Source organism: Equus caballus, chromosome 6 (genome assembly GCF_041296265.1).
Source record: "Equus caballus isolate H_3958 breed thoroughbred chromosome 6, TB-T2T, whole genome shotgun sequence".
In the NCBI taxonomy this organism is placed as follows: Eukaryota; Metazoa; Chordata; class Mammalia; order Perissodactyla; family Equidae; genus Equus; species Equus caballus.
The window spans coordinates 24,427,707-24,442,061 of record NC_091689.1 but is presented as its reverse complement, the minus strand read 5'-3'; the positions used below and the strand labels follow the sequence as shown (position 1 = coordinate 24,442,061).

Here is a 14,355-nt window from a genome sequence, read left to right as displayed (position 1 = left end):
TTTATGAGTTAACCGCCTGTTCACATCTTTCTTCCATCATTCAGTCAAGCTATAACTATTTTTCTTATTAGGCTTTAAAAAGCCTTTGTGGAGCCAGCCCTGAAGGCCTAGCGGTTAAAAGTTCAGCACATCCCACTTCAGTGGCCCGGGTTCAGTGGCTGGTCTCGTCTGTCAGTAGCCATGCGGTGGGGAGGGGTGCTCACAAAGCAGAACCAGAAGAACTTTCAACTATATACAACTATGTACTGAGGCTTTGGTGGGGGAAAAGGAAGGAAAAAGAAGAAGAAGAAGATTGGCAACAGATGTTAGCTTAGGGTGAATCTTCCCCTGCAAAAAAAAAAAAGAATGGGTTTTCTACAAAAAAAAAAGCCTTTGTCTAGTATGAATATTAACTCTTTGTTAGAGATGTTGTAAATACTTTTCCCAGTGTGCCATTTATTTTTTACTTTTGCTTAGCTCTATAGAAATTTTCCTTTTTATAGAGCCAAGTGTTAATTTTTTTCATCTATAGCTCTTTTGAAAATCGTGTCTTTTTTTGGGACGTTCTTCTTTGCCCTAAAATACATTTAGCACCGTGCTCTTTTCTAAGTCCCCTACTCCTCCACATTCCACTGCCGCTCACAAAATAGAACGATTATAACAAATGTATAAATAGTACATCAATAATATAAATACATTTATAAATATTACAAATATAAAATGTTCTCCAATTATTTTCTCCTAGTATTCTCATATTTTTTAAACTCTTTAATTATTTTGGAAGTGTGGTCCGGGCCCCACCCGCCGCCTGGGCTCTGCGGGGGTCCAGCAGTGGGCTTGGGCATCCTTCCTCCATCTCCCGGGCAGGGGTCCCTAGGGGTCCCCACAGCAGAATCAGACACAGGGATCACACCGTCCTCCCTGGAGTCCAGTCACATGTTGGGGTGTCCTTTACTTCCTCCCCCTCAGCCCCCTGTTCAGGGGGGCGAGTACCCATTCTTGCCTGCACCCCGCTCCTCCATGGCTACTGTGGCTCAGGACCCGGACGACACCCAGGGCCCAGGGAAGACCTACGTCTGCCTGGCCACGTGCATCCATCCATCGGGCGGGTGGGCGGCTCCTCTGCCCGGGAAGCCCCGAGTTTGCAAGGTCGGCGCTGGCTTCGCACTGCCCCAGTCAGAAGGGTGTTATTGCACTTCGGGAGAGGCAAACATGTGCGCCCAGGCCTGGCGGCCCCTTAGCTCCAGGGGCCCCACGCCTGGCCTTGAAACCACAAACACCTGGCAGGGGTCTCTCTTCTCAGTGCCCCCACCCAGAAACCCCATCCCCACTGGCGGCCAGCAGCCCAAGGCGATCTGGTGCCTTTCAAGTCCCCGCCCTGTTGACCCGCAGGTCTCAGCTCAGACGGGGGTCTTTGTTCTCTCACAGGACAATGCTGGGGACAGCTATCAACCATGGAAGAAAAGAGGTTTCTGGACTTAACTATGTGTCTGTGGCACATTTCAGGACACGGCTTCTCTCTCCTAAATCAGGAAATGAGATGTGAGACCCTCCACCAAGATGGGGACACCAGCTACCTGCTCCTGACGGAAAAATCAAGGGGCACAAGCAGGAACCCGCCCCCCCACCCCGGGAGCAGCAACCACCACTTACCGGGGACCCTGTGAGCCGGAAGGCTCTCGAGAAACCTCCCCATCCCGAGGGGGCCATGGCAACCCTGTCCACGGACAAGATGCCACACAGTCACTGGGACCCCAACCTCGGGCTCTTCCCAGGCCACGTGGCCTTCTTCCCACCAGGTCCCTTGCCTTTGCCTGTGGGGTTTCTTAAGGGAAAGAAAGCCATTCTGTCACCAGATGAGACAGCGTCCACGAGGCCATATTCACCCTGCAGCGGTGGGGCTTGCCAGGGAGAGAGGACTCTGGAGCTGCACCTCCCTCCATGGTGGGGGGCTCCCCGCCAGCCCCACCGCAGCCTGTTCCTTCTCTGCCAGTGGAGGTGGGTAAGGCTCCAGTCCTAGGCCGTGTGCATCACCAGCTCCTGGTTCCCTGCTCCTCCCCAAAGGAGAAAGCATGGCGTCGTGGGGGTCGTGCGGCCCATCTAGAACCCCAGAATGTCAGTTGTAGGGACAGGAGGCCTGGCTGGCCAGGCTGTGAAATGCACGCCATGGGTTGGCATGCCGCCGGCCAGGCCTCAGCTCCTGGCTTTTCACGCCTGAAACCCACACCCATCTGCCCTTCCTTGTTGATAATAAACCTTGTTTGTGCTTCAAAAATATAGGACATGATCCAGGAACGGGACACAGAGCCCAGTGATGAAAAAGAAGTCAAGTGCTGGGTCCAACTTTTGACTTCCAAGCCTGTCAAGGGCCTTTCAAGCCACAGTTTGGATGAAGACCCAGGAGACGGGCTTCAGGAGCGGGAAAGGGGGACGTCCTCCTTCCACTCAGGACTCGCTCTCATGAGGGGAAACGCTGCACAATCTGAGCCTCTTCTTGAGCTGCAAGCTGAGGCCACAGGACAACCACCTGGCCCAGAGCCTAGAGGCAAGGATGGAGGATGCGAAGCACTGGGGGCCATGGTGCGGGGTCTGCGCCTCGTCATGGGTGTTCTCCAGACCCTCTCAGAAGACAGTGGACAAAGTTTTAGCCAAGGGGCCCTCGTGCTGTAGACCTGGGGAAGGGGGCAGCCCTGAGAGGCGCACAACTCCAGCTGGAGCCGTCTCCCTAATGCTCCTGCATTGGGACAAACGACAGCCTGTGTGGCAGTGACAGGCACCGTCAGCCCGAGGGCCCCGCAGGAATGTGGGGGGGCCCACAGCTACAGCCCAGGGAGGGACAGGAGCACTGAGGAGGCCATACCCCTGGGACAGAGCCCAGAGAGACGGGGGTCAGTCAACAACAGAGGGTGCCACACCTTCCACTGCGGGGCTACAAGCATCTGGTGGCAAGAAATGGTGGAACAATGCACAAGAAACAGAGCTAATCAATATGTCAACAGAAACACCCATCCTGGTCTAGGAGGATGGAATGTACGCATGTGGCATATTTTAATGTTGGGTTAGTAGCACAGCACATCCTGAGGCCAAATGAGAAAAAGATGCCGTCTGCCCGACAGAGAAGAGCCATGCGACATCCGTTCCTGCTCCAAGTTCTCTGTGAGCCAGGAACAGAAGACTATGTTCGCAGCAGAACAAAGACGTCACAGCAGCAGTCGCCACTGCGCTCAGCAGCAGTGCACGGAAAGCTCCAGCCATCGAGTGGGTTATCAAACGAGGATGATGCCTACTAGCATTTGTTCAGCATTATTAGGTGGAGGCTGGGGGGGGGGGGGGGCGGGCATAAACAAGGTCAAAGGCCAACTGGAAACTAGTATTTGCAACTCAAGACACAAAGAGCTTCTAGAAATAAATCCAGAAGAAAAAGACCGAGAGCCCAGTGGAATAAAGGGCAAATGATCTAACAGTCAGTCCACAGAAAGAAAGAAAAGACCCTTAACCCAAATCAGGAGATGCTCCAACTCACTCAGAAGAAGAGAAGTACAAATTAAAACCTCACTGAGATCCCCTTTCTCACCTATCAGAGTGGCAACAATCCACAAGTGTGGCAATAAATGCACTGTTGGAGAGGCCATGGGGAAAGGGGCACGCTCGGCTCGTACGCTCACTGGTGGGAGAACGAAACCGCACAGCCCCGCAGCCAGCCCCTCGCTGCATCCACCCCCATCACAAAGTGTTTCCCCAACAAGCCAGCGACCTCGCTCCCGGGCGTCCATCCCGCAGACACTCCTGCACACGTGAGAAAGGATGCACCAGCAGAAGGCTGGAAACCCCTCAAGTCCAGCAGTAGGAAGCTGGGCCAGCCGAGCCAGGCACGTCCCCCGGGCCATGCCGAGCAGTGTGCAGCGAACGGGGATGACCTCTAGGGACCGACAGGGCGAGGTCTCCCTGTACTGGGTACATTTTGCAAAGCAATGCACGGAGTATACAGCACACTACCCTTTGTGATACTGCGTTGTGGGATATAGAAGAATGTATTCAGATTTGCTTGTAGTCCCCTAAAGAAACAGAGGAAGGCGAATCTAATAAAAATGGCTGCCTACAGGGACAAGGAGAAACCCAGTAGACAGGGAGGGGAGGGAGGGAGATGGCTCGGTGTGGCCCTTTTGTGTCCTTTTGGTTACTGACCTATGTTAATATATTACCTATTCAAAGAAAAAAGCACTTCAAGTATAAAGGAATGAAGATAGAAACCACATTTTTAAAATTATAGTTACGCCACACACAGAAACTTGGGATGTTCAGGATACTGACGCACGATACCAGGAGGGGTGATTTTCTATCAAAAACAGCATTTACACATAATATTGTCATGGGTCACGCAGGCTCTTGTGGGAATGTGACTCAGTGCCACCACCATGTGTGGGGCCAGCCAGGCCTTGTCTCCACAGGCACCTCCTAAGGTCACACGGCTCTGAGGCCAGTGGCCGGCTTCGTCAGGGACCTCTGGGAGGTTCCCACGGTGCCTTCACCATGGCCACACATCCCCTGTCATGTCCTTATAGCAGTGCCAGCCTGGACACACGCACAGTGAGTGCTCCTCCTGCTGCTCTTCCCCGAGTCAGGGCCAGCCCACAGCTCGACGTTTCCCTGTCCTGAGTCAATTCTTCAGTGTATTCGTCCTGCCCAGTCACACTCACGCCAGTTGCAAACGACAGACGCACTTCCTACAGCATCCCCCGAATCGTTGGTGATGATGTCCAGGGGAACAGGCCCGCCCAGGGTTCCCTTCATACCTGTTCAGACAGCAGCCTCTGTGGTGAGGTCTTTCAACAATCGCGAATCCAGGACGCACTGACACATCTCGTCCCCAAGGGAGCAGAAACCTTGTCAGATGTCTAGACGCATCATACACACTGCGTGATCTGGCTTAGTAAGTTCATGGGCAAAGACACTGTGTGGTGGGCCGCAGAGACGGTGGCCCCCACATGAGCAGCCTTGCTGTCCCTTCCCCGCCACACGCCACCACTCATGGCAGCTCAAATAGGGAGAGGGACCAGGTCGTCTACTGTCCAACCAGGACCCTAGTGGAGGATGGGAGGCCTCGAGAAAAGGCCCGGCAGCAACTGTTCTGGGCAGATCAGGACGGGACCACCCTTCTGAGCAGGGGAGCAACAGCACCCACCCAGCATGGGGGAACAGGGACAATAAGGACCGCGTGCACGGTGTTCACAGCACGTCTAGCAAGAGGTGAGCCTCCACGTACGCAGCTGTGATCATCTAGCAAAATACTGGCTTTGACGTGGAATTTTTTTTTTTTTTTTTGAGGAAGATTAGGCCTGAGCTAACTGCCGCCAATCCTCCTCTTTTCGCTGAGGAAGACTGGCCCTGAGTAACATCTGTGCCCACCCTCTTCCACTTTATGTGTGGGATGCCTACCACAGCGTGGCTTGACAAGCGGTGCCATGTTCGTACCCGGGATCTGAACCGGCAAACCCTGGGCCGCCAAAGCAGAACGTGCGATCTTAACCACTGCACCACCGGGCTGGCCCCTTTGCCATGGATTTTAAACGGCAAACGAGTTTTATGACTTGCTGCATCACGGCAATCGCAACGTTGAAAGCTTTTTCTGAGAACAGGACGGGGAACTTGGGAGTGCAGAGAAGAACAGGACGGACGCAGTGAACTTAAGTGATAATCCACGACTAGAAGCTCGTCTTCCCAGCTGACTGGAAGCGCTGCAGCAGTGACAAAGGGACCTCGGGGGGGGGGGGGGGGCTGCGTGCTGCGCTGGCAGCTCGGGGAGCGCTACTGTCACCTGTGAGTGGGGCCGTGGCTGCCGGGGAACCTTGGAAGAGGAGCGCGTGTTTTCACCACACTCATTGGCCAGGCCCTGAGTCTTCCTTGGCTGACCGGCACAGCCTCCTTCTAATTTATGGACTTGACTTTCTTCTGAACCCCACTTTCTCACCGGAAAGACCAATTTGCTTGGTCTAAGAAGCTGATAATCAATGCGGAACTCAGCTCTAAACATGGACTTAAAAATTAGTTTTAGGGGCCGGCCTGGTGGCATAGCGGTTAAGGTCACATGCTCCAGTTTGGTGGCCTGGGGTTCACAGGTTCGGATCCCAGGTGCAGACCTACACACCACTCGCCAAGCCACGCTGTGGCAGTGTCCCACATACAAAATAGAGGAAGACTGGCACAGATGTTAGCTCAGGGCCAATCTTCCTCACCAAAAAAAAGAGAGAAAAACCCAAGTTTTATAGTTTAAAAAAGCTATTTGAATTTCTTTTCTCTAGCTGAATTAAAGAAAAAGTCCTCAATCCCCCTTTATGAAAACACACGTAACAAGCAAAAAAGCTTGCAAAGCTTGCATAACCTCTACTTATTCAAACACCTTTTACAAAAATATAAAACCTTTTCATGAAGGAAGTGCTTTGTAGGATGGAGGTAAACTCAGAGGCCAGCGGCAGCCCGGCAGCTCAGCGAAGAGCCTGTGCGGCTCCCCCAGGCCTGCCTCAGCAGCTCGTGAAGCTTCCATCTCACCCTCCCGCTTTTCTCCCTCAGACCCAGCCCGGGAGCTGTTCAGAGGAGGCTGTGGCGGGCTGCTCAGGGGTACGATGAACATGCGACTGGCTCTCTGCAACTCTGGGTGTGGGCAGAAGATTCCAGGGCTGGGAGCAGAGTCCAGGTCAGTGCGGAATGTTTTCCCGGATGGCAGGCACTCCTGCGCACGCCATCTTGCTGGGCCCAGCCTCATTTTGAAGCCGATTCTTGCAGAAGTGCAAGCAAAATGGTCATCCTAAGCCGGTGACCACTGACACAATCCATTTATTCCACAACTGTATCGGCCCTGCCCTCTGTCCTTTCCCTCGTGCACCATGACACTGTGCACGTCAACCGAAGACAAACCCCGGCCAGTTCAGGGCCGCTTGGCAGGAAGTCCAGGACTACTCCAGGGCGCTTGGCAACACGCTGAAGAGAATTGCAGACCACCCGAAACCCTAAATCGCACTCAGCGCCACTAAATGGCACCATCTCTCTCCACAGATTTCAGTCAGTATTATTTTTTTAAGTTGCTTATTGAAAAGAAAAAGAGGTATGAACATCAAATTAGAAAGCTCAAACTCTAGTCTTGAATCGTTTTTTCCAAAGGTTTACGCATTTCTTTTGAATATAAATTAGTGTCGGCTCAACTTTTAAATTAAAATTTCTGAAGTACGAGGCCAGTACTTCCTGAAAACTTATCAACCAGAGGAGAGGAAAACATTTAAAATCTCATTTGTGTATTTTATCAAAATAATAAATAACATCAGGATTTAATTCGTTGATAAGATACAGTAATAATCACATGCAGAGGCTTTCTCTAACTTCACGAATGATCTTAGAATTTCTGCTAAGTGCTTACCTGTCTTATAAAACTTCAATTTATACTGAAAAGGGATAAGTGTCACAATATGAATGAAAAGATAAATTTCCCTGAACTTTCTTCGAAGAAAAACAAAACACACACATTTGAAAACTTAAAAATCCAAATGCTTATGAATTTTTTTCCAGGTGTGAACTGAATTGCACAACCCATACACTTATAAAAAAAAATGTGATTATTTTTAATGATTTATGTATAAAAGAAAAATAAATTTTTTGATACAATTTAACAGACTACTTTATACAAAATTTTACTCACATATAATGTATGCAATTTTTTGCAACACAAAAATTCTAGTCAAATATACAAATTCATAAAAGGCAGACATCTTAACTTGAAGCAAAACAGGGTCCATTCAGGGTTGTGGCTAAGCCATTCGACTCAGCAGAACAGAGATTATAAGTACAGGAAGGACCAGTTAACTAACACGCCCCACCTTCTCCAATAACGTACTTAGTATAACCTGATCCACAGAATTGCATGGTGCACCACAGAAAGGAGAAAAGGACCGACGTCTCAAATGGCAGATCTCAACAATCTGATCTGGAACTTACTCAGCTTAGAAAATCATAGAACTAACTTAGTAAAGAACTTATTTTGGAAATTACATTAAGAAAAGCTTAACTGTGCCATCTGCGCTACTCATTTAGAGAAACAAAACTTTCTCAGGCCATTCTAACATTTCAAATGGCATTCCTTGGTTTACATAATAAATACAATATCTAGAAATAAAAGTATCAGAACCCAGACCTTCAGACCCGTAAGTATGTCCCCAAACAGTGAGATCCTTTATACACAAGTAGAAGTATTCAGTATGTACAATATTATATGTAAATGAAAAACTAAATATAAACCATGTTTTAAAAAAACTTTTGCTTTTAAAAAACAATTTCCAAAAAACGGTAACAGCAAAAACACTTTGCACATTAGCGCATCCTTGTCGGTCGTCTTCTGCATCTTCCCTGCGCTGACTCTCCCAGGCACACAGGGCTCGAGAGCAGGCGAAGGCAAGGGAGTGGTGCCCACGCCCTGGAGAGCAAGCCCCTCTTTAAAGAGAACAAGGAGCCCTGTGGAGCTACTCGAGTATTCACGTGGGGAAACCAAGGGACAAAACGCTGAAGAAAGTGAGGATACAGCCCGTGACAATCTCATGGGCAGACGACGTGCATGAAGGTCACACTGAAACCTCCTTTTCTAACAGTAGAAACACAAGCAAAAGATAATAGGGACCAAGAAGAAAATTACCCAAAGAAGTATATGCAATTACAAAGACGTTAAAAAAAGTTCACACATACCTTATAAAGACACGGGCTAAATTAACCCTTTTCAAGTGGAAATGAGGTAAAAATGAATTCATTCATTCTCAGGCCTCATCTGTTTAAAAAGTGCCTATCAAAAGTTCAGTCTCCCTTCACTCAGGCTTGACGCACACAGGTCCTGCCACCAGACATAAAGACTGAACCCAAGGACTCCTGTGGCCCTGGCGTGCCAACGCCACTCCCCTGCTGAACAGGTCTGCTCAGAACTCAACAAAGCGGGCTCCTGCAGAGACACACACGACAGGCTTCCAAAGAAAGTCCGCACACGGGCGTTTTGAAGAGCTATTTATAACTAGCAAGTACTCTAGCTGGAAGAAGGTAAGAAAACACGGTCTTTATACAGTGAATGCGCCTAAAGTTTTAAAGCTCTGGAAATTAGTTGGACAACATTGTAAACTGTCCGTTGTTTGCAAACTGAAGCGTCAAGAGTAGCGATGCTCCGTCTTCCTTCCTGTTTTCAAGCTGAGGAGGACTTCAGTCTGAGACTTGCGAGCGCTCACCGCCTGGAACTCAGAGTGACGCTGCGCACCATCCTCTGGATCTTCTCTTCGTTCCTCAGGATGGCGGCCTTCACGGCACAGATCTTGTCCTGCTGGTCTCTGATCAACTGCTCCAGCTCCGCCAGCTCCGCCTTCAGGGGCTCCACAGCGCAGTCTGTGACGCTGACGGAAACAAAACCAGCGGCTGGTAAACACCTCGTCTCGCTCTCAATTTGCTTCTTAATTAAGCAAAGGTGACAAAAGTGATTTACTCATTGCACCCAAAGAAAAAGGGTAAAAGCATGAACGTACTGCGATAATGACATAAAAGGGGCAAAAACATCACCTAGGAAAAATCTATTTCTTATTTTCACAACCCCCTCCACAACCAAAAGAGAAGTCGAAGATGAAATTTATACAAAGGAGGCTAATATTTCTTAACGTCCTTAAATTAGCGATGTCGCAGGGAGCCCTGGGGACGGCGGGAGGTGAGCAGCAAGGCCCATCGACATCATGAGTCTCCACCTGGATGGCCGACAGGTCCCCACCTTCCTCGCAGGACAAGCCCTGACCTCCGGGACAGGCTCGCCCGGCCTCAAGGGCATCCCGCTGAGGCCCCTCGACTCACTTGCTCAGGACGTGACAGGAGGCCTTGGAGTTGTGGGAAAATACCAGGAAAAGTCTAGAACACACTTGGGAAAGCCGAGGTCAGAGGTAACCTTTCCCTTTAGGTTTTTTTAAACGTAAAAATACAAAATAAAACAGAAAACAAAGAAAGAGTGAGTCTCCAATCATCCTACCACAAAGTAAAATCAGGTTTTGTAAGGAAGAAACATCTAGAACGGCACTTTCAATACCTCAAATCAAATGTACGAAGTGCTAACCAATCAGCGTGCTAGAACAGGCACCGAAAGTTCCCTGTGTCTTTCTAGTTTCTTTCTTGTTGTAACGTTAAAATGAAAGGGACTTTCTAAGAATAAGCAGGCTAATAATAAAGAGTAGGATTTCGTTATAATACAGCTTTTTATGATATGACCTTATAGACTGAGTCAAATTAAGTGTTTTCTGAAAAAACACTTAACAGTTGAGTAGTTACACGCATTCCAGATTCACTAATTATAAATACAGAATTTCAAACACTTCCTTTCAATAAATCTCTTTTTAGTGGCTATTATATTTCTTTTACAGTTGCAATTTCAAAATGGCCTCCCCAGCATTTCTTTTAGAATAAAAAATTTAAATACTTTCAAATTATGAAGGGTTACAAACTTTGGGGGTTTTGATAAGACACATGGAAAGACAGTGTCCAACCTGCAAAGTTCCCCATCTCTTGTGAACATCGACATCTACCTCGCGCGTGAACATTAACTCCTAAACTTTCCAGCTGCTGCAAAAACGCACGCCACGAGAGGACGAAGCGGGGACACCTCTCCTTCAGGGAGCAGGGGAGGGAGGTGCTGGTTCCCGGGGAGAGTCCACCTGGGCTCTGGCAGATGCAGGGCTGCCCGCCACCCCCCCATTACCTCCCTGCCCGCCCGCCCGCCCACCTCTGCTCCTTCTGCAGGGCCTCGGCGTGCTGTTTGTTCTCGCTGTGCCACAGCTGCAGCTCGTTCTGCATGGCGTCCACGTCCTCCTGGATGTAGTCCATGATCTTCCCCAGGGGGAGCGCACTCTTGCACAGGGTCTGGATGGACGCACGCAGCTTCTCTATCTCCTTGGAAACAACGTCCTTCTCCTTCTTCCACGCCGACTCAAAGACAAGCAATTTCTCCTGCAGCCAGTGGGGAAAACACGAAGAGAGAGCAACATCCTCACTCCTCAGGCAGAACGGGCCTTGCGAGGGGCAGAAAGGCACGGGAGTGGGGACAGTGCTGGCTCGGGGCCCACCAGGCTACGTGACGTCCTGCCACTTCTGTGAACCTGAGGCTTGGGCCAGCAGTAGCCCTGAGGTGCCAGGCACTGTGTGAGCATGTAAGACCACTGAGGGTCTGTCCTGGAAGGCAGTCTGAGGGGCAAATTTCTATCCGGTAAGATTTTTCTTCCCAACTGACCAGAAACTTCTCGTAGTTATTGTTATAAAAGCTTCAGGACACTGATGATTTTCCCCACGGTCTGGCAGAAAGCGGACCTGACTCTGCATATCACTCCTTGAAGGCACGACCTTTCCCTCTCAGGTGACTGAAACCCAGCTTGCCAGGTGAAGGGAGGAAAGGAACTGAACGAGAAGAGGTAAACTGGTGATGTGGGAGTGAAGGGATGGAGCCTGCGGAAGGAGGGCGGGGCCCACAGCACCCGGCGGGGGGGGGGGGGGGGCAGGCTGCTGAGGGCTGGACGGAGCTGGACTGAGTCTGGAGGTCACGGAGGCCCGGGGCCCTCGGTGGGCATCACTGGTGCAGGGTCAGGGAGGGGGGTGGGAGGCCTCATACAGCAGGAGGTGAAGGAGGTGAGGACCCAGAGGAGAGTGGAGAACTTTACTGAATTTTGGCCAGGAGTTCTAGGGCTCTTTGACAAGCAACGTTTAGAACTCTCTTTACTTTATTCAAAGTAGCCAAAAACTGGGAACAACTCAGATGCCCTTCAGTGGGGGAACAGTTAAATAAACTGTGCTACATCCATGCCATGGACTACTACTCAGCAATAAAAAGGAACGAACTGTCAATTCACACAACGGATGATCTCCGAGAGGTACGCTGAGTGAAAGAAGCCAATCTCAAAAAGTTACGTGCTGTGTGATTCCATTTACATAACATTCTCGAAATGACAAAACTATAGAAATGGAGAGCGGATTCGTGGTTGCCAGGGCTGGGGCAGGGGTGGGGGCAGGCAGCGTGGGTGTGGTTACCAAAGGGCAATAGGAGGCTTCCTTGTGTGGATGGCAAGTTCTGTGTCTTGACCGTGTCAAGGTCGGCATCCTGGGTGAGAGAGTGTGCTAACAAGATGTTATCAGTGGGGAAACTGAGTAAAGGGCACAGTGGGTCTCTCTCTGTTATTTCTACAGGTATCTCAAAATACGTCTCATTAACGAAAAAAGGTAGCAGCTATAGAAATGCCTTTAAATTAAAATGCTAAATGGCTAAAATGAATTTGATACGATAGTAAACTACTTCCCAAGAAAAAAAGTGTTGTCTTTATTATATACCGATTAGTAAATCCCTCACTGGCTTAGGTGAGAAATTTAAAACTCTATTTAAACCCACTGATAGTGACTACTGAGTAATTCCCACATATCTGGCATCGTGTTGACTCCAACATGGAACTGTTTAGGGCACAGACCTCAGGATGGGAGACTGATATGCATAAAAGTCTTAGTCACAATGTGGACAAGGACATTAGGGGTCACCTGGCCAGGTCCCTCCTGCTTTAGGTCACCTTGTCAAACCCTGCAGGTTTCTGTATCACAGAACCAAGCAGAATTTGGAACACTAACCTTAAAGTTTATAACCTTAAAGTTTATAACTTTACTTTTAAGAGGTTAAGAATGTAAAACAGGACACATTTGGGCTGGGGTTATGACAGTCAGCAGAGGCTTTTATTATTGCTGCAAACATCAAAATTCTGGCACTTCTCAAACTTGCACTTAAGTCAGCGGGGCAGGGTGGATAAGTCACGCCGTGATTATGTGCTTTAAAAAGCACAGCCCCTGACGATAGACTGATTTATATGGAGCCCACAGAGCGTTATCAGAACTTTGCAGACAAACATAACCATTATAAACCTGCGTTTTATAGACTTTGAATATGCACAGTAAAATCTGAGGATCTACCACCATACTCACCACCCAGGAATTAGTCACAGGAAGTATGCTTAATTTTTTAAAACAAAAGAGCAAAAAATAATGAAACAGGATCATTACACAAAATACCACCTAAGAGGAGCGAGAGCGCGGCGGCCTCGTGGGGACGCGCGAGCTGAGGGCGCGGGTGCCGCAGGCAGGACTCGGGGCCGCCGGAGCTCCCCGCCTCCCCACGCCGGCCTGGAGCGCGCCCTGACCGCCCTGTACCTGGGCTTCCTCACAGCGGCATGGAAATACTACTTACCTGCAGGTGAGACTCAGCGGGCCCAGTGCCTCGCACGGTAAACCCTCAGTAAACGTCGGCCTGATCAGGAGAGGAAACGAGCAGCCCCAGGAGCCGGGCCGGGGGGGCTCTCTGTGCGGGCCTGATTGACCAAGAGGCCGAGGCCGCGTGTTTGCAGTGACCTTGCCGCACACCAGAAATATGCTTACACGTTGTCAGCACCCACCGCCACGTTGTTATGTCAGCTTCGGGCAGACACATTCCTCCATCAGAAACTCACAGATCCTCCTCACTGACACACTCCTTCCCCCTCTCCACTCCACGCATATAAACGACCCACAACCACGAACAAGGCCTCGGCCGGCTTCCCTGACGCTCAGGGGTCTGCTCCGAGCCTCGCGGCACAGCCGCAGCACCTGTCTGTGGCACCCTTGCCACAGGTCAGTTTCTGCAGGTGACACAGAGAGGTGGCAGCGTGTGTGTTTCACGGGGACACACATCCACCCTCCTGTGTCCTCCTGCCGCGCCCTGGCTGCCTGCCTCCCGCCGGCTGCGGACTGTTTACTCAGCTGCTTTCTGGCAGGAAGGCCCCGGCTAAGTGTTCCAGCACTCAGCCGGCCACTTCACACACGTGCTTTAGGAAAAGTGATTTTTCAAGATTTTTCAAGTGAATAGTTACTTTTGGGACTTAAAATTATTTGCATTTACCACACACACACTTGTCCCCAGAAATGTGGGCATTTGTGTTTCTGGTTATTTTTAAATTTACAATCATTTAGGGCATACGAATAAAAACCATTGACCTGAGAGATTTGCTTTTTTAAATTTCAACTGCAATGCTTCAGAAGAAAGTACTCTTTCTAAAAGTACTTAGAAGCCTGAGCCTCACATGCTGCCGGAAGCCTTCTCGAAGCAGGGTCTGGGGTGCACGGGAGAGCTGGTGGCGTCCGCACCTGCTCTCCGCCCTGCGGCTGCACCTGAGGGTCGCACACGCCTGAGGGGGGCGCTCCCCCATATCAAGCAGACCCAACAAACAAAGGCCGATCCATTGAGGGGAGGGATAATAAATGAGAATGTAAGCATTTGCTCTAAACAACAGACTGCGACGCGACCTCAGACACTGATCTCTATCC

The 14,355-nt window shown here is 49.9% G+C and overlaps 1 protein-coding gene across 7 annotated transcripts in view; it reads right to left on the bottom strand.

Moving 5' to 3' along the window:
- Positions 1-7,565: 7,565 nt before the first annotated feature.
- TRAF3IP1 (TRAF3 interacting protein 1) overlaps positions 7,566-14,355 on the bottom strand; it is a 52,389-nt gene continuing 45,599 nt past the window's right edge. For all 7 annotated transcript variants that reach the window (XM_023642713.2, XM_023642714.2, XM_023642715.2 and 4 more), the window contains 2 exons: positions 10,754-10,977; positions 7,566-9,389 (listed from right to left, as the gene is read on the bottom strand). In XM_023642713.2, coding sequence (XP_023498481.2) covers positions 9,224-9,389; positions 10,754-10,977 — 390 coding nt within the window. In that variant the 3' untranslated portion in view covers positions 7,566-9,223. The remainder of the gene's footprint in view (positions 9,390-10,753; positions 10,978-14,355) is intronic.